At 47.8% G+C, this 24,838-nt stretch overlaps 1 protein-coding gene across 1 annotated transcript in view; it reads left to right on the top strand.

The window, feature by feature from the left end:
- LOC124231544 (translation initiation factor IF-2-like) overlaps positions 1-19,083 on the top strand; it is a 61,027-nt gene extending 41,944 nt beyond the window's left edge. Inside the window, exon 4 of the mRNA XM_046648337.1 lies at positions 19,023-19,083. Coding sequence (XP_046504293.1) covers positions 19,023-19,026 — 4 coding nt within the window. The 3' untranslated portion in view covers positions 19,027-19,083. The remainder of the gene's footprint in view (positions 1-19,022) is intronic.
- Positions 19,084-24,838: the final 5,755 nt, after the last annotated feature.

Here is a 24,838-nt window from a genome sequence, read left to right as displayed (position 1 = left end):
CACTTGGTTTTAACACCCACCTAAGGACAGGGGACCTGGAAGTGAGACCTCCTGCATGAAGTTAAGACCCCTCCTAAGACAACGCCCTCTGTAAATGGAAGACTCAGAGGCCAAGAAAGGTGTTTTTCCATCCAAGGCTCTGAGTGGAGGAAAAAAAAGTTATCCTATGAGAAATTAAAACTTTAAGCCCAAGCCAGATGCCATTTATAATGTCACTTTACCTCAGTGGTGTGGTAATTCTTAATCTGAGAATTTATGGAACAGATGGCAAAGGATTCCCTCAGAAGAACAATTTCCAGATGAAGATAAGCTCATGACAACTCTAGGACTGGAGAGGAAACATCATGAGCACAGGTCGGCTGCAGAGCCAGCAAGGAGAAGGGTCCATCAAGCGCCCGCCATTGTGCCCAGAGCTGGGGAGAATGTGAGCTGCACAGGGTTCAGGTGGCTCTGGAACCTGGAAGATGGATCTAAAATAATGGCCCATCACAGTCCACTCTGTAGTTATTTATGAATTTTCTTTCTGACCAAAAAGGATGACAGTCATATATAACTTTCAAGACACAAACTTTATGAGAGGTGCTGAGGTCTCCCCAAAAGGTTCACCAGCATAGGGGACATCTGTGGCTTTAACCTGCTCAGCATTCTTTCTCCTTGCCTCTTGAGAATAGCCACCGCCTTGTTTTGGTTCTGGAGAGACTGCCAATCACATACCCTACTCCTGGGCACAGTTATGGACACAGGATACCTACTTGGTCAATCCTAATACCCCAGCCCCTGGCCACAGAGAGTGACCCAGACGTGGGCATGTGACCCAGGCCAGGGCACCAGAGTTCTTTCCTGGGGCTTTATGGAGGAATGCTGGAAAGAGTGAGGCTCTTTCTGTCCTTCAGGTTTGCTGAGATGGAATAGCATAAGGCTGGAGCTGTCTGTGGCTATTCCTCACCCCTCTCCCACCCCCACCCACCCCAACCACATGCAAAGAGACCATCTGCAGTAATGACAGGGAGAGCTGACATTTATGGAGCAATTACTAGGTGCCAGGAGCTGTTCTGAGTGTTTAAAAGACTATCTCAATTAATCTTCACGTCAGTCTCATGGGATAGGTTATTACCTGCAGTTTGCAGATGGGGAAGCTGAGGCACAGAGAGGTTAAGTAAATTTCCCTAAGACCACACAGCTATAAGTTACGGGATCTGAACTTGAACAGCAATAGTTCGACTTCAAAGAGAAGCAGGAGCATGAGAGACGCAGATGGACGGATGGATGGAGGGATGGATGGACGGATGGATGGATGGATGAGTAGTTAGCCAGATAGATACATAGGAGATCTGGTGATAACATGTAGGTGTCTGGAATCTTTGAAGCTAGCTCTGCTCTAGGAATTCCCAATTTCCCATGCAACCGAGTTTCCTCTTTTGTATAGCTTAGCTTGAGTTGTTGGAGCTGGCTTTCTTTGTTGTGTGTCCAACACACTTTTCCATTGCCCTTCTAGTAGCAGCACTTGCTGTTCCTCTGGGAACCATCCCCTTTTCCCTGTGGTTTCTGACAGAGCTGTCAATCAAGGTGCCTCACCCTCTCCCAGCCATATGATTGGAGCACATGACCCAGATCTGGCCAATCAGAGTATCCTGTCTCCTGGCACAGCGATTGGTTCGGCGATGGACATGTGACTGAAGCTGAGTCCATCAGTGTCCCTTGGGAATTTCATTTTGCAGAGAATGGGGGAGACTAACACTTTCTATTGGACTTGCTGTGCCAGGTGCATGGGTACTGGGGCTACTGGTCAACTCCAGGTCATGGGCTGTGCTGTTTCTCACAGCTGACTTCTTCATTGGGATGTCCCGCAGTTGTCTCATGCGCAGCCTAGTCCAAGCTTGACTCAGTAGCTCCTCTCCAAACCTGTCCTATCTCGCCATTTAGGGGTGGAAGTCCGGGCTTAGAACACAGACATGAATCCATCCAATTTTAGATACTCTTCCTAGAACTTGGGGCTCCTTCACTCAGGATGGGGCTTGGATATCTAGAATTTTCTTGTATATCAACCTTCCCGCCACCCCTCATGGCCTCACCAGTGTCACGGGCCTGAGACCTGTGCAGCCCCACGGGGCCCTGTGCTTATAAGGCCCTGTGCTTGGTTTAAAGTTATTCTGTTGCCATCTTGGAATTCTTAACAATTTTTGAATAAGGCTCCCCTCATTGTCAGTTAGCACTGGGCCCTGCCAATTATGGAGCCTCTCTTCCCCTTCAAATTTTCTTCCGTTTCTGGAGGGAAAAGCAGCAAAATGGACTTCTCTTGGCTTTCTCCGCCTTTCTTTGACTTGCCTGAGCCTCTGGCAGAGGTGCTGTCAAGCCAAAAGGGAGTGAAGAGAGGGGAAGGGAAAGGAAGCAAGAGCCCTGAATTAATCCCAGATTGGGTAGGTCTGCTTTGGGAATAATTGAAGGTAGACAGTCAGTGGTCCCTCATCTGACACGGGGGCGTGAGCAATGAGCTTCTTTGGGGTGAGTTAGAGCAGGAGCCTGTGGTGCAGCAGTGAGGGAAAGCGGGGTCCCCAGTGGAACCTGTGATTTTGCTCCTCACCAAATGCCGTCAGCCCCATGCCCGCCTGGGAAGTGATGCCAGCCTCAGAGGACACGACTTCCTACTCGAGGCTCACTCTGGAAATGGCAGAAACGAAAAACCTGATTGACAAAGACAACTTTCAGCCAATAGCTTGTTTCTACAAATTGCAATTAAGCAGCCACTGGCACTTCCAAATAAACACAGTACCAGTTTCCATCTCTGTGCGGCTTTATTTAATGCCTTATGACATCTGACAGCCCGTATCACTCCTCAAGCACCCACACAAGAAACTGTATGTCATTCAACCCCTAACGCAGATGTGGATGTCAATGGGCAGAGTGTGGTTCCTAAGGAGGCTGTTGTTATGGTCACATCTGCTTAAGGGACACCAGACGTGTGTCAGGGACACAGGCTGGGCGAGAACACCCGGAAACTAGATGTCCTTCTGTAACATCCCCATTTCTGGACCGGTGATGTTTCCTCTAGATCCAAATGTTCTGAAATTGTGCCATTTTCCCCTCTCAAGCAAATTATTCTTCTCAAGGCTTTTCAAGGTCTGACTCTACCGGAGATAGAGCGCTAGAAGCTGGGCGCCCTACACCAGATGTTACTCCCCTTCTTTAAAAAAAAGTTAATATCAAAATCCAGGAATGTGTCCTGTGTGTTATTGGAAAGGAGTTTTTTTTACTAAGGCATGAGTACAACTTATAAGAGAAATCCGGGGGATGTTAAAAGGTTAAACTCATGGCCTCTTTTCAGGTTGCAAGTAATGAGTGAGTGTGTGTTTGTTGAGATGAAATTCATGTAACATAAATTTAACCATTTTAAAATGAAAAATTCAGTGGCATTGAGGACATTCACAATGTTGTGCAGCCACACCCCTAGCTAGTTCTGAAACACTTCTATCACCCCAAAAGGAAATCCATGAAGCAGTATTCCCCCTTCCCCTCTCCTCCCAGCCCCTGGCAACCACAGTCTGCTGTCCATCTCTATGGATTTGCCTATTCTGGATATTTCGTGTAAGTGCAATCATACAACATGTGGTCTCTTGTGTCTGGCTTCTTTTACTCAGCATAGTAGCTTCAAAGTTCATCCACGTTGTAACGTGTATCAGAGCTTCATTCCTTTTTTATGACTGAGTAATATTCCACTCTGTGTATACGGAGTGTATGTGGTTTCTTTTTCAAGAAGTTGCTTTGACTCTGTTGCCTTGGTTTTCTGTGATCAAGATGTCTTTTTGCCACTGTCTTATGCCTGATTTTGTACACACGGCCAAGGGTGGCTCCCTGGTTGGGAAGTAATTAAACGCCACTGTAAAAGTGCCTTCCACCTACACTCTGGAACCGCAACGGGGCAGAGCAAGCTTGCCAAGACACTTCTGCAGCAGCACTCGAAGAGCGGGTTTGGAACAAGAGTAAAATTGTGCTGCCAGTGAGGCTTATGATGGAGGCATTTTGAGCCTGTGGGTCATCCCTGGCTATGAATGGAGTTTTGACCTTACAGAGTTAAGAAAACAGTCAGTAAAGAAGTAAATTTGGGGCAGGTTAGGGGAAAGGTAATTCAGTTAGCGTTCTTGGGGTGTGCTCCTAAAATAAACTATTTGGGGAGCTCTCTCGCTGGTGTGGAATTACATAAATAAACAGAGTCTCTCAGTGGAAAGGAGGGTCCCTCACTTCGGACTGCTTGCAAGGCTGTTATTAATCCGTTCTTTCACTTTCAATGAAATCCACTATTTCACGTTGACAATGAAGGATTTTACTCAACTTTTCCTGCTTGAAATTTCCTTCATGAGCCTTCTCCTTTCCCATTACCTCCCCTCCTATTGTGCGTGGCTGACGGCATTTCCTGTGCCCCTTAGATGCTATCAGATAACATTCGAGCAGGAACTGTTTCCAACATTGATAAGGTCTGAAAGCTGAGCCCCTCTGTCCTCTCAGGGTTGATGAGATGGTCACTAAAGTCTGTTTAGTGTTTTTCTTTTTTTCCGACCAAAAAGCATAAATGTGCCTTTGAGATGAAGACAGACGATTTCTTGAGTGAAATGGGGTTTTATAAATGGGAATGTTTGTTTATGGGTTCGAAACATTGAAAAACAATACTGTACTGACCCTCAAGAGAAAAATGAGTTGTTTTTCCTCCCTAATGATGTGTTTGAGATGGTTGTTGGAGAAACTAATGATGGAGGTTTTTTTTTTAATGCTTCCTACCGGGCTTGTCAAGAGCTGACTGTCTCTTTCTCTCCCTCTTTCTCTCTTGTTCTCACTCACACACACACTGTTTAAAATCTTTATTGAATCTTTGCTCTGTGAAAAGACTCTGAGACTATTAAGTAGCCCCAAATAAATATGATTCATGACTTGTCCCCTCCCGGAGGGCAGGGGCTGTGGTTCCTTGGCGCCCAGCACAGGTCCTGGTACACAGGAGGTGGTTAGTAAATGCTGACAGAGTAATGAACACTACTTCTTGCTTGGCTGTGTCTGTATTGTCCTGGTCCTGGCAGGCTGGGTACTCACTCTGTAAGCCTTTCACATCTGCTCGCACATGGGGATGGCGAGAGTGGACATTCTCAACCTGAGCAGCAGCAGGGTCTGCCAGCCGGGGAAGGGAAGGGTCAAGCAGATGGCAGTCGGTCTGGCAAGGCTCAGCAGCCCAGCGGGGCGTAAGGAGCCCCACGTTGCCTTCTGTAACCCGCTACGGGCCCTTCCCTGTGAGGACGACAGAGAACAAAGCAGAGGAGTCCGTAGGACAAAGTCAGTTCTTTGCAATGGCAAAGCCAAAATGGAAAAAAGAAAATGCAACTAGTCCCAGTGTGACAAGTGGTGTTCCGATGGGAATTCCCGTGGACGGCTTCACAAGAGCGGGAAAAGGCTGATTCCCGGAGCCCCCGGGAGGGAGGGGCCCTCATCCACTCTCTTCTCCATTTCGCCCCAGATCAGAGGCCAGGTCCAGGCTCTGGAATTTTCTGGAGCCCTGAGGGCAGAGGCTGGGTGGCCAGCTGTGAGCATCCCCAGACGGTCCCCTGCTTCCCGGGACACGGCATCAAGGGGGCGGATGCTCTTTGCAGCGTCAGAGCGCATTTCAGAGGGAACAGAGTTAATGCACAGCAGTCGAGGAGAAGGTTTTCAAAGTGAATTGACCGTGTTTATGCAGTTCTGGCTAAACTTTAAAAAAAGTTTAAATGGGGGATACTCAGATATACATATGATGTCACACTGAATTAGACCAAACATTGGAAGTTGGGTGTGATCTTATTCGTTTTCCTTGCCAAACTGGAACATGAGTGTGACTGCGAAGTTTGCCAGGCATTTGAATCTAGAAGGAAGCTTTAGGAGAACAATTTCGGGTGTGCCGTTCAAGAGGAGAAAAATTTTTAGTTCATTGGTGGCCGACTGAGGGTCGTAAGAAGAAAATAAAGATAATTTTTTAAACTTACAGGACAAGAAAATGTTTATCAATGAGTAGCCACAATTTATCATCAAGACTCCACATCAGTTGTCTCTTTAATTTGGAGGGCAGTTTCGAAATAGAAATGACACCTGCATTAAGGTTGTCCAGAGAGACAGAACCAATAGGATATATTGAGAGAGAGAGTGTATGTATACAGAACTGGATAAGATAGAGAGAGAGAGGGGAGAGAGATCTAAGGAAGTGGAAGTGGATTTAAATGTCTCACGACTAAATAATGGTTTGGCGTCATTTTTTTATTGTTTCTTATTTCTTAAGAAATACTAATTTATTTATAATTTTGTATTCATCATTATTATTTCTCAGCTGGAGAAACCCTAGACCACGGTGCTGGTCATGCAGCCACACAGCCACCATGTCATGAGCAGGCCCGTCTTTCCTCCCAGGTCCCTAGCGGTGTAGCTGCCTCTCAGGGACACAACACACAGCCACATGGCACCGTCCCTCTTTCCAGGCGGGCCCGGCACTCAGGAAAAGAGTAAGAGAAGGGCGGTGAGGATGGCCACCAGCTGGCCACCAGAATTGAGTCTCCCTTCTTCCTGGACCTCCCAACGTTCTTGCAGCGAGGCGGCTGTGGGACTCAGTTCCTGCTAATAGAGTGTGAGTGGGGGCATCGGTGCTTTTTCTGGGTCTGGCGCCAGGATCCCTGCACAGTTCTCATGTCCTCCATATGCTCCCCCTTCCCACTGGCTGGAATCCAGACTTGGTGCAACTCAGCTTCAGTCACGTAGACAATGAGAAAGCCAGAGAGGATGAGCGAGGACACATGACAAGGAACCTGGGTTCCTGAGTGACCGTGTGGAGCCGAGCTGCCCAAGCCACCCGGAACGCATAAACCTCTGCAGTGTAAAGTCACAAGGGCTTAGCTTTATCCCACAGACAGAGAAGACGTGCACTAGGACAAGAGCCGACATGGTCTAGAAAGAACACGTATGCATGACATACAGAGTTTACCAGATTGATACCAGACTTTCCCTCAGATGGAGATGCTTACAGAAGGACAAGAAGTACCTGGACCAGGAAAGGCAGGCACCTTTGGATGTCCCAGGGTGGCAGAAGGAGCTCCACTTTATGTCCAGCTGCACATGAGCCCAGGGTGCTGGCCAGAGGTTGGGTGGCCTGACCTCACAAGCTGGGCAGCCAAGGTGGCATGTTGGGACTGTTACCATGAACCCAGGCCTCAAGGAAAAACAGGAGAAGCTGCTAAGATCAGGCCCTCAGGTCAGCTGCAGAGCAGTGTAGGCCTGGGCCCAAGGGGTCCACACAGCAGAGAGCTCCATCAGAGGAGATGCTGTGGATGCCCTATTGGGAGAAAACAGGGCAGGGCAGGACAGGGAAAGAGTGTTTGCTGCATGCCTATCAGATGCCAGGTACTACATGCCTACCATCTCATTTAATCCCCAACAGCCCCTGAAGTGAGTGTCATTATCCCCACTTTATAGATGAATAGACTGAGGCTGCCTTGCCCGAGGTCACGGAGTATGATGGTTAATTTTATATGTGGACTTGACTGGGCCATGTGGCACCCAGATATTTATTTGGTCAAACATTATTCTGGGTGTTTGAGGGTGTTTTTGAGTGACATTAACATTTTAATAGGTAGACTGAGTAAAGCAGATGGCTCTCCCTAATGTGGGTGGGCCTCATCCAATCAGTTGAAGGGCTGAGTAGAACAAAAAGGCTGAGCCTCCCACGAATAAGAGGGACCTCCTCCTGCCTGACCGTCTTGAGCTGGGTCTTTTCCTGCCTTTGGACTTGAAGGAAATGGAGGCTCTTCTTGGGTCTTGAGCCTGCCAGCTTTCGGACTGGAACTCACACCATTGGCTCTCCTGGGTCTCCAGGTTGCCAAGTGTAGATCATGGGACTTCTCAGCCTCCATAATTGGCTGAGCCAACTCCTTATAATCTCTCTCTCTCTCTCTGTGTATATATAGCCACACACCTAGACACACACATAGACACACTCATCCTATTGGTTCCATTTCTCTGGAGAACCCTGATTAGTACGCTCAGGTAGTTAGGAAGCTAACTTTGTGGGAAAAGTTAGCTTCCACTGGAAGCTGTCTTACTACACTGCTTGGGCCCAGCATCTGCCAGAAGCCTGGGGTGCTTTCTCAGCTGGAACAATGCAGGCCTGCTTGCTCTGTGTTGATGGGCCTTCACCAGTCCTCAGCCAAGGCTCTGTCACTGTCCACATCTTCTGGCAAGAGCACCTTCTCCAGTTGGTCTGGGTGCCTGGGGAAGGGGACTAGATAGCTCCCAGGACAAGGATTCAAGTTGTCAGCCTCCTCGTGGACACCGCTGCCCTTCTACACGGATGGAAGGGGCCTTGGTGATAGGGATCTGGATTATTCCAAGGTTTCAGATCCTGTCTCCTACCAGCCATAGGGCAGAGGGTTCTAGCAAGGTACCGCACATCCTAGAAACAGCAGGAAAAACTAACTTCTCATGTCTTATGATATACTGCACTAGAAAACTTTGACTCCAGAAAAGGGAGTTGGTCCATTCCCTTGAAAGATCTTGGGTGCCTCCTGTGGGCCAGGCATTGGGGTGCTGTGGGAAGAAGGCAGTGATGGGGCCCGGAGAGGCATCAGAGAACTTGACCACAGAGAGCAGGGATTCTGCACCAACTTAATGAAGGGGTAGAGGAGGCTGGGCCTTCAAGGGGTGCTTTGAGGGACACCCAGAGAATTCTCTTGTCCTTATGTATTGTACTCACTAATCCGATGTTTGGCCATTAGAAATTAATTCCTTTGGATATGAAAGACTTTTAAGACATTCAGGCTCCCAGGAAAGTCCTGATGTCCCCAGAGAAAGGTAACACCATGAGTCATTGCTACTTGAGGGTCAGGGTTAGTGACCACTGGCCCCCCGGCCCTGTGGAAGAGTACATGGATGGGCACTAAGATGAAAGGGCAGCCAGAGGGGCAGGGCCCAGAGAGGGACACAGGCTGCTCAGGACAAAACTCTGTTGGCTGCACGACCTGCGCAGGCCCTGATCCTTTCTGCCCGGGAGGTGAGCTTGATCTTGCTTGGTGACCCGCCCTCTTCCTCCTCGTTGTCACATCTGTGCTTTTGCTCAGGTCTCCACTCTTTGGGGAAAGCATGCCACCTGCACCTGAGGAGTAAACCAGATTTGTCTGCGCCCATTGGGGTTTGGTCAACGAGATATAGGCGGGGCGGAGAGGGCATCTCCCAGGGGCTGTGGGAAAGCTTCCTGGCTTTTCTTTTTCTTAAAGATTGGCCCCTGAGCTAATATCTGTTGCCAATCTTTTTTTTTTTTTTTTCTTCTTCTTCTCCCCAAAGCCCCCAGTACATAGTTATATATTCTAGTTATGGGTCCTTCTAGTTGTGGCACGTGGGATGCAGCCTCAGCATGGCTTGAAGAGCGGTGCTAGGTCTGTGCCCAGGATGCGAACCAGCAAAACCCACGGAACGGCAGCATGGGAGCTTAATGACTCAGCCACGGGGCCGCCCCACTTCCTGGCTTTTGAAGAGATGGGGAGGAGACCGCATCTCCCCTCCCGCTGGGCACTGGTGCCTCGGGGTGAGAAGCAGAGCAGGAGGTGACCTGGAGCCAGTGGCTGTGGCCCGGCTGAGTTGGTGAACGCTGGGGCTGCCTCCCCCAGCACCCTGGTTCCCTGGAGAACGTGTCTCTTCATTGTTTACGCCACGTGGAATTTGGTGTCCACCCATTCATTTGTGAACCAATTGTTTTTTGAGCATCCACTATGTGCCCGGAATTGCGTCTCTTCTAGCAGGAGAGAAAGAACATGAAACGATAACCATGGTCAATAAGTAATGGAAATAGCAGGTGAGGGTAAACAGAGTGGTCAGGGGCGCCCTTATGGAGAAGGGGACGTTCAAGTCCAAAGCATCATCACTAATTCCCTCTGTGAAGATTAATGAAATAACACTCTCTAAAAATGCGTGGTTTGAGCTCTTTCCAGCAAGGATTCCTTCTAAATAAGCGGTTCCTAGCTACGGGCAATTTGCCTTCCCATCCCAGGGAATTTCAGCAATGTCTGGAGACGTTTTTGATGGTCACGGCTGAAGAGGGTGCTACTGGCATCTAGTGGGTAGAGCTCAGGGGTGCGGCTAACATCCTACAAGGCACAGGACAGCCCCTCCCCAACAAAGACGGATTGGGGCCAAGTGTGACAAGCGCCGAGGTCGAGAACCCTCGTCTAGACGGGCAGACGGGCTTCGGCCGCAGACTCTGGGAAGACAAGGTGGATCCATCTGCCCTTTCCCTTGGCGGCAGCTTCGGCTGAAGTGTGGACCACCCAGAGCTCAGCGGGAGCAGATGGGGACGCCTGGTGCGCTCAGATCCTGCAGCCCGTGCAGTTTGCCGACACAGGGGTAAGAAGGAGAGGGAGGAAGATTTGCACTAACTCGTGCAACCTACGGCCAGATCTCCAGGGAAGGAAAATGAAACACATCCCAAGAAGCTCTGTTTATGGCGCAGGAAGGGTTTAGTGACTTTACGGCTCAGATTACCATTCGGATATCAGTTTCATCATCGTCAACCTCCAATTTCCTGTTTTGCTTATCTTAGAATGACTTTTTTTTTTTTATGTTTGCACAGTCCATATGGCTTTGGCTTCAACTTGATTAGATACGGAACTGGTTTATAATGGATTAGAATGCAGGATTTGTTTGCTTTGTAATATTTTAAGAAAGAAATGAAAGAAGCTGCAACTATGGAGAGCGATATTGTATATTTACAGTCTTCTTCTTTTTTCATGACCGGAAAAGACAACTTATTTAGGAATGTGGATTATGGCTCTTGGTCACTTTCTGATTTGTGTTTCACTGTAGGGTTTTCCTGAGCTACAAATCCCTACAGATTTGCGGGGCTTAAGAGGTACACTTGTACATTTATTTTTCCTCTTCGCCTTTTCTCTTTTTTTCCCTGGGGCTGGTTTCTCCTTTCCCCCTTCATTTCTGTGTTTCCCTATAAGCCAATCGGTGCGCCACTTTTTCCTGCATCGCCTGTGCAGTTGGAGACATTATTCAAATTAGCCCTGTGAAACTGATGGCCTGTTACCCCGGTTGTTAAATGCTGATCCAGTGTACATTGACACTCAGCATCCGGACATCCTATTTCAGCTCATATTTTGGTAAATATATATTTTCTTGATCATTTCAAACTACCATGCAAAGCCACATCCTGCCCTTTGTTAGATGCTCGAAACTGCGTGATATGCCATGGATGGCTTTGCAAGCAGGAAGGCTGCGCGTGCTGGCTCTGTGGCAAGGAGACCATCACAGCAGGTCTCCACACATCCTAGTGGCCAATAAGATGGCCTGCTTTGGGGACCAGGACTGAGAGCTTCGATTCCTGGGGCTCTCTGAGTCTCAGGGTTAGAGGGTCTTGGGCATATTTCAACATAACCAACCCTTAGAGTCATTTGATGTTATTGTTAGAAATAGTGTCCTAGTCATGGGCTGAGAACTTGGAATGAGGGTGTAGGATTTTTTGTCTGATAGCCCTGGATCCCCGCTTCCTGCACTATAACCGGACTAATGTCTGTGGGATTTGGTAGGTAGTTGTGGGCTGTGTCCCACCAAAGAGAGATGGTCAAGTCCTAACGCCTGGTACCTGTGAATGTGACCTTATATGGAACAAGGGTCTTTGCAGATGTATTTAAGATGTACATTATAAGAAGAGGAGGATAGGCACAGAGACACACAGGCAGACACTGTGTGAAGGCACAGACACCTGGAGGGAAGACAGTCATGTGACAACAGGGACAGAGATTGGTGTTATGCAATTGCAAGCCAAGGAGCTCAGGGTTGCCAGCAACCACCAGAAGTGGGAGAGAGTCATGGGGCAGATTCTCTCTCTGAGCCCCCATGAAGGAAGCAAGCCTGCTGACACCTTAATTTTGGGCCTCTAACCTCCAGAACTATGAGAGGACAAATTTCTGTTTTTAAGCCACCCAGCTTGTGTCACCTTGTTACGGAAGCTCTGGGAAACGAATACAGTCGCTCACTAAGAGCAGCAAGGGGATTCTCCAACCTCCAATTTCTAGGAGAAACTGAGAGCCAAATGTAGTTAACCCAGAATAATTAAACTGAATCTATTTTTTTAAAAAAAAGAATGGGAGAACTTATCAATAGTGGTCAAATAGAACCCACGAATTAATCAATAAAGGAGTTGGGAGTAGAATACAGGTATTTGTATTTTTAATCAAAACAAAGAACTAAGTAAGGCACGGACACAGCTCTGACTGCTGGTTCACTCTCGGGTGTTCCCAGTTTAGCTGGAGAACTGGTCAACCTGGACACGGCACACAGAGCAACTATGAATTTCTTAGCTGAACAGAGTTCAAAACATTCTGGTTTTACACTGAAACCAATTGATATTTTTACTCTTTCCTTGGGAAATCCCTCTTGAGCAGCGTGCTTTCTCTTGCTCCTCACGGTTCAGCAGTAATGTAATTCCACATTAAAGTTGCTAGTAAACTGGTTAGCTGATCATAAACGACCCGCACACAGTCCCCACTGCAGACTCCTGAGCGTGGAAAACCTACCTAGCGATCTTGCATGTTAATCACAGGAATGTGTTGGCTGCTGGAAACAGTTCTCTGGTTTCCAGGAATGGTTCTATCCATCTCCAGCCCTCAGTTTGCCAAGATCCCATTATATACAAAAAGCAGAAAAAAGAAAATGGAGATCGCATTTCTGCTTCAGGCATGAATCTAGGACTATGGAATATTGTTAAATTCCATGCCAGTGCCTTAAGTCTCAACACCCGGGATCCGCTTTGAGGTCTGTGAGTGACTGTGCCATGGCAGTTCACCAGGGGCCACAATGTGAAATGAACTCCTTAGCCTGGTCAGTTATATTGTCACATATCCAGATGGATTATATAAGCAGACACCAGCAGCCTGTACAGGCTGCTTGGGCGTATTAATTTCAGGGTTTCTAACACCCTGTTCACAAAATGCTGCTACACACTTCAGACAGGCAACAGGTATCTACTAGGCGCCTGGGAAATGCAATAACCTGGCACCAAGGCAGTGTCCTTAGGGGTCTGTTCCAATGCTGCCAATCCCCCTGCAGAGATATTGTAGACTGGCTCACACTGTAGTTGTGCACTTGTTGGAGTTGTTGGTCGGGCTAATTGCCTGGGGAAAGAGTCCTTGTAAAGGGGAAGAGAGAGTGGTCTTTGTGGGTAGAAGGGGAGAGGAGGAGAAGGCGAGATGATAGAGAACAAACGCTTCTCAATCGCCAATGAGCTCATCCAACCAGCTGGTTGAGCTACACAATAACAGAAAAAACTAGGTGCCTGTGCCGATCAGTCCTGTCTTTGGTGTATAAATATGAGTAGCAACCAAGGATCACCATACATTAAAAGGAAAAATAACCCCAAACAGGAGGACCAAGAGGACAAACAGAATAATTGATGTCTGATAAAGCATGGATAAATTAGCAAGAGATAAGAACTCAACACAAAATTCTTACCCAAACCTCTAAGAAGTATCTTAGAAAAATTTTAGAAGCTATTGTATCCATAAGATGAGAACAGTTGCTCTGAAAAAGGAGCACTTAGAGAATAAGGAAGAGTTCTTGAAACTTCAAAACATTATTATCAAAATAAAACCTCTGAGAGCCAGCCCTGATGGTCGAGTGGTTAAAGTTTGGTGTTCTCATCGCTTCAGCAGCCTGGGTTCATTTCCTGGTCGCAGAACCATGCCATTCGTCTGTCAGTAGCCATGCTGTGGTGACGGCTCACAGAGAAGAACTAGAAGGACTTACAACCAGCTGTATAACCATGCACTGGGGTTTTGGGGAGAAAAAAAAAAAGAGGAAGATTGGCAACAAGTGTTAGTTTGGGGGCAAATCCTTCCCTGAAAAAAAAGAAATAAAAATAAGTAAATAAATAAAACTTCTGATAAAAGGCCTGGAAGACAAAGTAAAGGTAATCCTCCAGAATAAAAATACGGAAAATAAGAAAATGTAGGCGACAGGGAGAATCAATTCCGTAAGTCCAGCAGTTTATCAGATGGCAATTCCAAAAATGCAAAAGAGAAAAACTGAAAGGAGGAAATTGTCAGAAAAAAAAAAAGAGGGGAATTACCAGAGCTTAAAAACTCAATCAGAGCTGAAGAGAAACACAGGCGCAACTAAACGGTGGGTAAGTTGGATAGGTCAAGTTTTGCAACTAGATGCATCCTTGTGAAATTTCTGAGCACCAGACATAAAGAGAAGACCCTAAAAACTCACAAATACAAAGAACAGACACGTACGAAGAGACAAGAATCAGATTTGCAGTAGATTTCTCGTGAGCAACACTGAATATTAGAAAACAGTGGGGTGATGCCTTTAAGGATCCGAAGGAAAGTGATTTTAAACATAGAACTTTATTTCTAGCAACTTGTCCATCAAACGAGAAGGCAAAATAAAGACATTTCATACATGAAGAGACTCAGAAAGTTTTACCTTCTGCATACTCTGTTTGGAAAAATTACTTAAGGATATGCTCCAGAAAACTAATGACAATAATAACCAGCACTTATTGGGGCTTTCTAAATGCCAGGTACTATTTTAAACAGTACACAAGAACTAATTTCATCCTCACAACTACCCTGAGTTAGGTTACGTTAATCATCATAATCCTCATTTTATACACAAGGAAACTGAGGCATAGAAAGATTAGTTAACTTGTCCAGGGTCATGCAGCTACTATGTGGTGGCCCTGGGAGTTGCACCGAGACTTGGCTCCAGTCTGGCACTTAACCATGAGGAGGTATCACCTTGTGAAGCTCTAAAAGATCCAATGAAGTGAAGGCAAGACTGCAGTGACTCTAAACCAGGAGAAAATGGCAAAGATGTTCCAGGATGAGAGCCACTCAGAGGATCGAGGAAGCAAGCATCTCAAATTAGGCCAAGAAGAACAGGCTTCAGGGAATACAGCTCTAAGGGGAAACTAGATTCTCTTAACAAATGGTATGATTAAGAAAGTTGGATGATCTTATGATGGGGTGAAGGAATATACTTCTTTTGTGAACAAACGTTTAAAAACACAGTTTAAAACATCATCAAAACCAAGAAACTATGCAAAGATGTCATGGTTCAAATGTAAAGCAAATCTAAGTGGGGATATGACTGGAGCTAAGGATGAGGTGTAAGAAGAGAATCCAGTTGACCCTGACATGTGGCCCTGTCTCCGTGGAGGGGCTCATGTTGGTGGCAAAGGATCACGCGTCCTTCTCCAAGGATTAAGTCACATCACATGGTTCAGATCAATATTTACATAATCATGGTGTTAGACACACTATTCATTGAGTTTTGGATTTTAGGACCAACCTTTAAACCACACTCTCAGTTATTGTTCTAAGTAGAATGTGGATGAGAAAACTTGGCTGAAAGAGAGGGAAGAGATGGAATGAAGTAGAGAGGCCACATTTCTTCAGCACAGATGATGCAAAGTCCAATATTGTCTCAAGTTAATAGATCAAGAGATTTTAATGTGTTGTTTCTCAACTTGGCATTGTTAGGATTCAGGCTGGACAATTCTCTGTTGTGGGGTCTGTCCCAGCCTCTACTCACTAGACATCAATAACACCCCTAAAATTGTGACAACCAAAAAATGTCTCCAGGCATTGCCAAATGCCCTCCTCCACACACACCCAGAAAGATTTCCCCCAGTTGAGAACTACTGGTTTAGAGTTATAAATATAATCATTAGAAGAACTAAAAATAAAATAAAATAAAACTAACAAAAATTGGGAGAGGGTGGAGGTGTTGGGGTGTTATAGATAAGCTAAATGACTCATTTTCATAGCTATAAATTATAAGATTTTTGGTCTAAAGTTGATAAATCATCAAGAAAAGGCAAAGCTGTAGTGATCAAAACAGCATGGTACTGACAGAAAGACAGACACACAACTCAATGGAACAGAATTGAGAGCCAAGAAATAAACCCACACATCTATGGATAGCTAATCTTCAACAAAGGAGCCAAGAATATGCAATGGAGAAAGCAAAGTCTCTTCAGTAAACGGTGTTAGGATAACCCAAGAGCCACATGCAAAAAAAATGAAAGTTGACCACTTTCTTACACCGTACACAAAAATTAACTCAAAATGGATTAAGGACTTGAATGTAAGACCTGAAACCACAAAAATTCTAGAAGAAAACATAGACAGTACACTCTTTGACATCAGTCTTAGTATCTTTTTGAATACCATGTCTACTCAGACAAGGGAATCAAAAGAAAAAATAAATAAAACCTTCCGCAAAGCAAAGGAAACCGTTGACAAAATGAGGACAACTCATCAACTGGGAGAAAATATTTACAAATCATGTATTTGACAAGGGGTTAATTTCCAAAATATATGAGAATTCATACACTCAACAACAAAAAAATGAACAACCCGATCAAAAAATATGGGCAGAGCATATGAATAATTTTCCAAAGAAGATGGCCAAGAGGCACATGAAAAGATGTTCAACATCATTAACTATCAGGGAAATGCAAATCAAAACTACAATGAGATATCACCTCACACCCATCAGAATGGCTATAATGAACAAGACAAGAAATCACACGTGTAGGAGAAGATGTGGAGAAAAGGGCACCCTTGTACGCTGTTAGTGGGAACGCAAACTGACGCAACCACTATGTAAAACAGTATGGAGATTCCTCAAAAAGCTAACAATAGAAATACCATATGATCCAGCTATCCCACTACTGGGTATTTATCCAAAGAACATGAAATCAGTAATTCAAAAAGATTTATGCATCGCTATGTACATCACAGCATTGTTCACAATAGCCAAGACATGGAAGCAACCCAAGTGCCTGCCCATCAACGGAGGAATGGATAAAGAAGATGTGGTATATATATACAAGGGAACACTACTCAGCCATAAAAAAGGTGAAATATTGCCATCTGCGACAATATGGATGGACCTTGAGGATATTATGCTAATCGAAACAAATCAGGCAGAGAAAGACAAACATCATATGAGTTCACTCATATGTGGAAGACAGACAAACACATAGATAAGGAGAACAGATTAGTGGTTACCAGAGGGGAAGAAGGTGGGGGGAGGGAGAAAGGGGGGAAAAAGGCACTATAATTTTAATGTGGCAACATTTTGAAAATTATGTGTGATAGAGTGAAAAATGAACCCATGGGCAACTAGGCTGCAAGAGGAGAGAAAATTGAAAGAGAGGCCATGACTCGCAGAGCTGTGCTGTGACTCTCAGACTAGAAGCCTCACCAAACCATGCCAGGCGGCAAACCAAGCTTGCTCAGCTCTGTGTTCTCAACCAGCCCACGGACCTGCCAATCTCCCAGCAACTCTGCTTGGACTCGTGCGTTCTGAAGATACGATGCTGCTCTGGCAACTTGCCTATTTACAAACTGACAGACCGTCCTGAGACCCATCTGTGCGGAGCCTGCCACTGGGTCTCTGCCGGTTCCTGTAATTACACTCTTCCTGACTCCTCCCCTCAGAAGTTTTGTGGTGGCCTGCGCGGTCTTCCTTCTAAGCCAAGATACCCTCTCCGTCTGACTGCAAGGGTGTTCCTGGTGCTCTTGGGCTGGCGAGCTTTAACATTTGAAGCTTAATTTAAAATTTAAAATGTGGGCTGTCGGTCACCTTTGCTCTGGCCTTCCCAAGATACCCATCTGCCAAGAGGGATATGCGGATTTGTTGCAGAAGCAAGGCAAAGGGGTAGAATTTGGCCTGAGAGGGGATGTTCCTAGTTCATTTATCCCTGCCATCTTCCACCTTCCAAGGATAAGCCTGGGGGCCCCAGCTAAAGGAGCAGTGCAGCCAAGACCCCCTTGTGCCTTTGAAGGGAGGCCTTCTGTCTGTCCCCAACTCTAAGCAGGACTCGTACGTGCCTCATGCATTTGGTTTACAGTACCGTAAGCGGCACTGCTGTTCCCCATCGTGCAGGAGAAGCTGAGATTGAGAGAGACTCAGGGACTTGTCTCAGCCCTCCTTCCCAGGCGATGTCTATGTCCAACACGGGTTCCTCCGCTCTCCCCGGGCCAGCCTGGGCCAGGGTGGGCAGGCGGCGTGGGAGGTGTGTGGGAGGTGAGATCTGCCCTGTGGTGCCAAGGCGGTGTGGGATGGGAGTGGATGAGCCAAGGGCCAGCGGGACAACGTTCTTTCGATGGGATGTGCTAGGCTGGCCCTGCACCCCATCCCTCAGAACCTGCGTGGCCGCCATCTCCACACCTCCTGCGGGGGGCGGGGGGGGGGGGGGGGCACTAAGTTGCCTCCAGGAAGGATAGGCCTCCCCTTCCTTCCTTCCTACACCCACTTCCCCACAGGGTTTTGTTCCAGCAGGTATGTTTTCTGCATGGCTAAGGTCACGCAGCAGTCACAGCCATCAAGGCACACGTGCTGAGACCTGCAGCCATTCGTGTCCAGCACCCTGGCCCACTCCCGTCACTAACCAACCTAGAACTTTCTCCAAAGTGGGTCAGGAAGTCAGCCCCTTCCCTGGCACCTCTAGGACAAAAACTGATTTTCCCAACCCCATGAATCTGCCTTGGGTTTGGTTTCAATTGAGGAACATCGTGCCGTGCTCCCGCCGCCCGCCATGCACCGTCTGCAGCGAGCGCTGTGGGGAAGGATAGCGAGGAAGGCCCCGGTCTTACGGCTCCTGCCAGTGCCAGGTGGGCCTGGCTAACTGCAGGCCTCCCAGCAGAGTGGGCTGGGGAAGGAAAGAGTGTTCTCACTCTTCCAGAACATTCTGTCCACACAGGACATGATGGAGGGTCAAACAACAGCCTGAGATAACCATGCAGTTCTTCTCCCACGGACTCCCGCCGGGGGTTGTCCTCTGGGACCAAGATGCCGGGTTCCCAGACCTCCCCTGCCCGTGGCTTCTGCCCTTCTTGGGAAAAGAATTTAAAACAACCCAGAGCCCCGATGCAGTTATTATTCAGATAATTCGCACCAGAACACTCTCATTCATTTTGTCTCTGTCTCACGCAACCCTTTTCTGCATTACCCAGGTGACCAAGACCAACGCGGGCTCCTTCGCTTGAGTGATCTGACGGAGGAGGCGAGTGTCCAGGTGGCTCAGATCCTCCACCTGTTTATCATCATGGAGGGCCGGCCTGCCTGGCCGAGGGGAAGGTGTGGCATAGCTGCTGTCGGCCTGGCTGCCCGATTCCAGCAACAATCAATTCCACAAGCAGAAGGGGCCATTTTTCTTAGAAGTTTCTGGCACTCGGACTTAATAAGAATCGATCATTCATCTACTCACCTATGGCGCTGTCTGCTCAGACTATGGCGACACGAGTCCATGGAATTTATAGTCCTGAGGAGTCACGCCTGCCAGCAGTCCTCCAAAATGGAATAGTGGGCAGAAAGTCGGAGAGGGAGCAGGGAGACAGGGCAAAACACAGGTGATTCCTGCCAACACACGCTCCCCTTCAGTGTTAGAACGTGGTCTTTTTTTTTTTATTTAGAATTACAAGGAAAGATGAACTATTTTCAAGTTGATCAAACTCACTGAAGGATAAAGCGCCAAATTTGTCTGTCTGCAGATGGAGAAAAAGAAGCTATTTTTATTCTAGCTTAGGAAAGGGAAAAAGGTTCGACTCTCCTGAGCTCGCTGCTCTTATCAATGGCGGCAGAAAGCTAAACATTAGCCTTCTTGGTAATGGGTTTTCGCAACTCAAACATCAACGTGGGTCAGTTTCGAAGTCGGCTGCTCAAGCACATACTCTTGTCCCTCTCTCCCAGAACGCTGATGGAGACCAAATAAGCTGGCCGTGTGTCGGCTGGAGGTTGACTGCCGGTCAGCTCTCCAATCCGAGATCCATAGGCAGTAAGAGTGTTTTCTAAACTCCACGGTTTCCAAAGGATTGTTGTCCAGGTGGAGAAGGCAGTCTGAGCTGGGGTTAAGACACTGAAGTCTATGGAGTGGCGATCACTTTGGGGACACTGCAAAAGACCACTGGAATGCTTGGTTCGCCAAAGCAAGGCTGTGGGGCTGGCCGTACCCAGGCTTCACCCCAGCCCTCCTTCCTCTGCAGCTTCGTGCCCCCCACCCCATTCCCCTTCGCACTCCCACTCCTGCCGTCCTAGCTGGGTCCTGACCTCAGACAGGAGTACGTGCCCACATTCAGGAGCTTGGCTTCTCAAACTGCTCTTTCTGCCAGGCCACTTCTGAAAACCTGGGCTTTTCTCTTGTTTTCAGAGACACAGCTCTTCTCTAGCATCCAGGCCAAGATGCTAGTTTGTGCTCCCAGGGCAGCTGCTCCCATGCTGGTAAGCTTCCCAGTCTGTCCCTGGAAGACCCAGCCTTGCTCACCGTTGCTCCCCCTCTGCTTAGGTCTCATGTTTTCTTCCTGATCTACAGCCTGCAGCCTGCAGCCTCCTGTGGGCTTCTCCTAGCCCAGCTGCCCGCCTCACCGGATCCTGGACGCCCTTTTCCTCCCGGGTCCCATGCCAGGGCTCCCCAGTACTGCACAGCGGTGGGCCAGGCCCTGACTGCTGGCCTGGACTCTCCCTTCCCTGGCTCTGTGCACAGTGCACTCTGCTTCCGGGCTGACCTCCCCTCCAGCCCTGGGGCCTCTCTGTCCCTCATCACCTGCTCAACTTGGGGAACAGGGGTCAGACCCCCTGGGCCCTGCCCAGTCACTTATTGTGTCTAGTCTCAAGATCCGCAACGAGAGCTGCTGATGGCTGTGTCACCTGGAGCACTCCTGGGATGAGCCACCGCTCACTCTTTGCCTCAGTGGCTTGGAATTTCCCAAGAGAAGGGGTCCCCTCTTTTCCTTTGAAGAGCAACATAAAATTAGAATATTTGTACCAAATGCTGTGCGCCCAAGAAGATCCATGTTCTCATGGGCAACTGCTACTCCAGGGCCAGCTTCGGGGTCCAGAGGCTCTTACCCACTGACCAGCCAGACGTGTGGATGCCACACTGAGGTTCAGAAGGTGCCCTGACATCCTTTCCTGGTCAGGGTGGGACATGTGGGCCAGCTGCCAGCACTATGTCTGCACATGGCAGGCTTTCCTGAAGTGCTGATTGGATGGAGAAAAGCTTAAGGAATTGAAAAGAAAAGGCTGAAAAGAGAAGGAAGAGAGGGGGAGGGCTTTTCCACATCCACCTGCCCCAACCTGCTCCGGAAGAGCAGAGTAATTACCCCACCGGACCTGAGGACCTGCTCTTTAGGAAGCAGATACCTCTCTGGTTGAGGGCACTGGGGGCAAACGCAGTCCTTAGGGCAGAGGATCGGGAGATTCCTGAGGGCATCTGGTAAGCGTCCCTCCATCGCTGCTTCCCAACGTGGTCTCCCGCCTCCTTTCAAGAATCCTTTACTCCTACCAAATTGATGCCTCTTAATTCCCAGAGGCCATCTCGGGCTCACCACCCTCTGCCCCTGCCTATCCTTCCCCTCCTCACCTCCGGCCTATCCTCTGGCTCCCAGGAGCAGGAGATGGTGGGGAGAGGAGGTCTTCTCCACAGGGGCGCGCTAGTTTACTGGGGCTGCCGTAACACAGAGCCATAAGCTGAGTGGCTTTGACAACAGAGATGTGTTGCCTTGCAGTTCTGGAGGCTGGAAGTCTGAAATCAAGGCGTCAACTGGGTTGGTTTCTTCTGAGGCCGCTCCCCTTGGCTTGTGGATGGCTGTCTTCTCCTGTGTCTTCACACTGTCTTCCCTCCATGCGTGTCCATGTCCAAATTTCCCCCATTTATGAGGACATCAGTCATTTTGGATTAGGGGCCGCCCTAATGACCTCATCTTAACTAATTACATCTGCAATGACCCTATTTCCAAATAAGGTCACATTCACAGGTACCAACGGTTAAAATTTCAACACATCTTTTTGAGGGACGCACAACCGGTAACAAACATGTTCCATAGCACTTTGGAAGTTCTGCAAAAGCCTTAGACATAACACCCCGAAGAATCCAAGAAGCTTGACTGGAGGCACAGAGGAATCTGGTGTCTGAGTGTAATACACCCAGAGAATTCCTACATGGCATGAGATCCCAGCAACAGATAGCAGTGGCTAAGACAGCATGCTTTATCTGTGGATGACTACAGCTTCCATGAAAGGACATCCTGGGAGAATAGTACCAGCACACTCCTCCACACCCCTCTGTCCCAGCCCCTTCCCACCACCCGGGACTCTCCCTGACCACTCTGAATCATAGTGGTCATGCTGGCCCTGCCCAGTTCTCAGCGTCCGGGAATCAAGGGCAGAGATGTAGACTTTTTTCAACTTCACCCAGCTCTCAATTTCTTGGCTTCCGCTGGAATCGTAAGTGAACGAACTGAAAAGATGTTTCCCACGTAGGCAGCTGGCCCCAAACTACCAAATGCCAGACATTTCAGAAATACAGAGATGTCCAGACCAGCTGCTCGGAGGTGTGAATAAATTGCAAAACAGGTTGATAGAGGAGATGGTGCGTTTCTAGCCTGACCCCTAGGAGGACCTCACATCCTTGGATGTCTGGAATCCTTCCAGGACTGGGTGGGAAAACTGGGGTCACCCCACCTGTCCACAGTTTGTCCTGAACCCCTGCCACTGTTTGCAGTGAATCAGGCGCCCCCTGGTGGACATGGTTGAATACTCCATTTAGGAAGGCGTGGGCTGGCAATTCCAGGAATGGTTGGTTCCATGAGGATGCAAACAGGCTCAGATTGAAAGGAGACATTAAGATAATCTAAATCTTGTCCCTGATTTCAAAGTTAAGGAAATGAGGCCAGGAAGAAAAGTGACATTCCCCTGGTCGCAGAACTTCTAAGGGCAGAGTCGGGACTAGAATCCTTGGCTATCCAACAGAACACGAAGGATAATTTAACATCATGATGAATGCGGTCTTTCTCGCCTCCTCATGTATTTACCGGGAAAAATCTTAAATTGGGGTGGGATTAATTTTAAGCTCCTCCCCAGCTCATGGGTATGGTTGACAATAGGTTACTTATTAGGTGGTGGCATGCAAAGTAGGGAAGCCACAATATTTTAATCACCTTTTCTTTCTTTTTTTTTTTTGAGGAAGATTAGCCCTGAGCTAACATCTGCTGCCAATCCTCCTCTTTTTGCTGAGGAAGACTGGCTCACATCCATGCCCATCTTCCTGTACTTTATATGTGGGATGCCTACCACAGCATGGCTTGCCAAGGAGTACCATGTCCACACCTGGGATCCGAACCAGTGAACCCCGGGCTGCCAAAGTGGAACATGTGCACTTAATCACTGCACCACCAGGCTGGCCCCTTAATCACCTTTTTGAGATGCTTCTGCTTTAGGGTGCTAATTATCTTCCAGAAATTGTTTTTCTCTTTTTAATCAGTGACAATGTCGAATTTCTAACTGGGATTTCCTTTTAAATGAATATTCTGGAGGGTGGTGGGGTGAGGGTGCACTCTTATAGAAAACATTTCTTATAGAAAGTACTGCAGTCCGTCCCATCGTTTCTCAGGATTGGGTTGGCAAACCCGCCATTCTCAAGACTTGTTGGTGTTTGCCTTTCAGTCAGAACATCAGAGATCTCTTGCATTAAGCTCACAGGAATTCCTTCTCCCCACATTTCTAGGATTTGCAAATGTCTTAGAGACTTTCATTAGCAGGGACTGCCCACCAGTGCTGTGGGGGCGTCTCCAGACCTGAAGATGCAGGTGACTCTTGCTGACGTAGGGAGCACAACTTGTTATGGGGCTAGCAATATCTAGCATTAGTTAGCTATACTCCATCTCTTTCCAAAAAGGCTTGGAAGCTGCTACAAACAAACCAAATAATATATATGGCGATGTTAATGCAACAAAAAAAAAACAAGAGGAGGAAACAGACCTAGTAAGCTCAGCCAGGTCATTACCAAGACTTATCCTTGAATTTGGCTCTAAACTTCGTAGCAGCCACTGGGTTGCATCATATTCCTTATCAGAAAGAGGGGAGCCAGCAATCTCTTAAGGGGCTTTCCCTCATGGCATTATATTCTGAAAAAGAAATCTTTCCTTGGATCCTCAGTTGGGGACATGCCCCCCTCAAAATGAGCCCCGCCCTTGACAGTGATTTCAACCCAAATGCAGAAGCAATCTTCACCCAGCTGCTTTTTGTAATGACCTCAATTGTATCTAAGGGCATAACTGTAAACACGAACACGTTGACGCAACTCTTCTAGGTTCAGACCAGTGGGGTCCAGGTAGGGGCTTTCCTCGTACGCGAGTGTCATGGAGGGATGGGGCATAAATCCATTTAGGACTGGAGACCATGGCCAGGCATGGCCGAGCCCATGCGGGGGAACTCCTGAGTTGCACAAAGCATTCCTCTGGAGCGTAGCTTCAGAACCTCCCCACACATGTGTGTGTTGATGCTTCAAAATCTTCATCCCAGGCTGGTCCAGGTGGATGCTGGCAGGGTGATCGTCTCCATGCATTCGTCTTTTGGGACGACCCTCATTTAGGGACATAGGAATACAGCAATTAGCCTGTCCTTAAGCACTTGAGACGCTCGAGCTTTATTGCCTACATGCACTAGTGGAAGTTGCAGTTTTTATTAAACTCAGCCTCCTGCAGACGCCCGGTGAGTGTGTGTTAGAAAGCCAGGCTCAACTCTGAGGATAATGCAACCCACATGTGGAACTGCTTGCCTCGCTGACTTACAGAAATATCTCAGGTAGCAAGTCTTTTCTTACTGCCCTGTTAGAAAAATCCGCACTGAGCATCCCCTGCTTGCCTTGTGTATCCTTTGCTGTTACTGAAGGAGAATGGATGTGCTGAGTGGGAGGTGTGTAGATGGCACCCTGGGCACCACCTTGGGGAGTTCGGGGTTCTCCTGACACAGCAGATGCTGTGATAATGATAAT

This window comes from Equus quagga, chromosome 21 (genome assembly GCF_021613505.1).
Source record: "Equus quagga isolate Etosha38 chromosome 21, UCLA_HA_Equagga_1.0, whole genome shotgun sequence".
In the NCBI taxonomy this organism is placed as follows: domain Eukaryota; kingdom Metazoa; phylum Chordata; class Mammalia; order Perissodactyla; family Equidae; genus Equus; species Equus quagga.
This window is presented reverse-complemented; position numbering and strand designations above follow the sequence as displayed.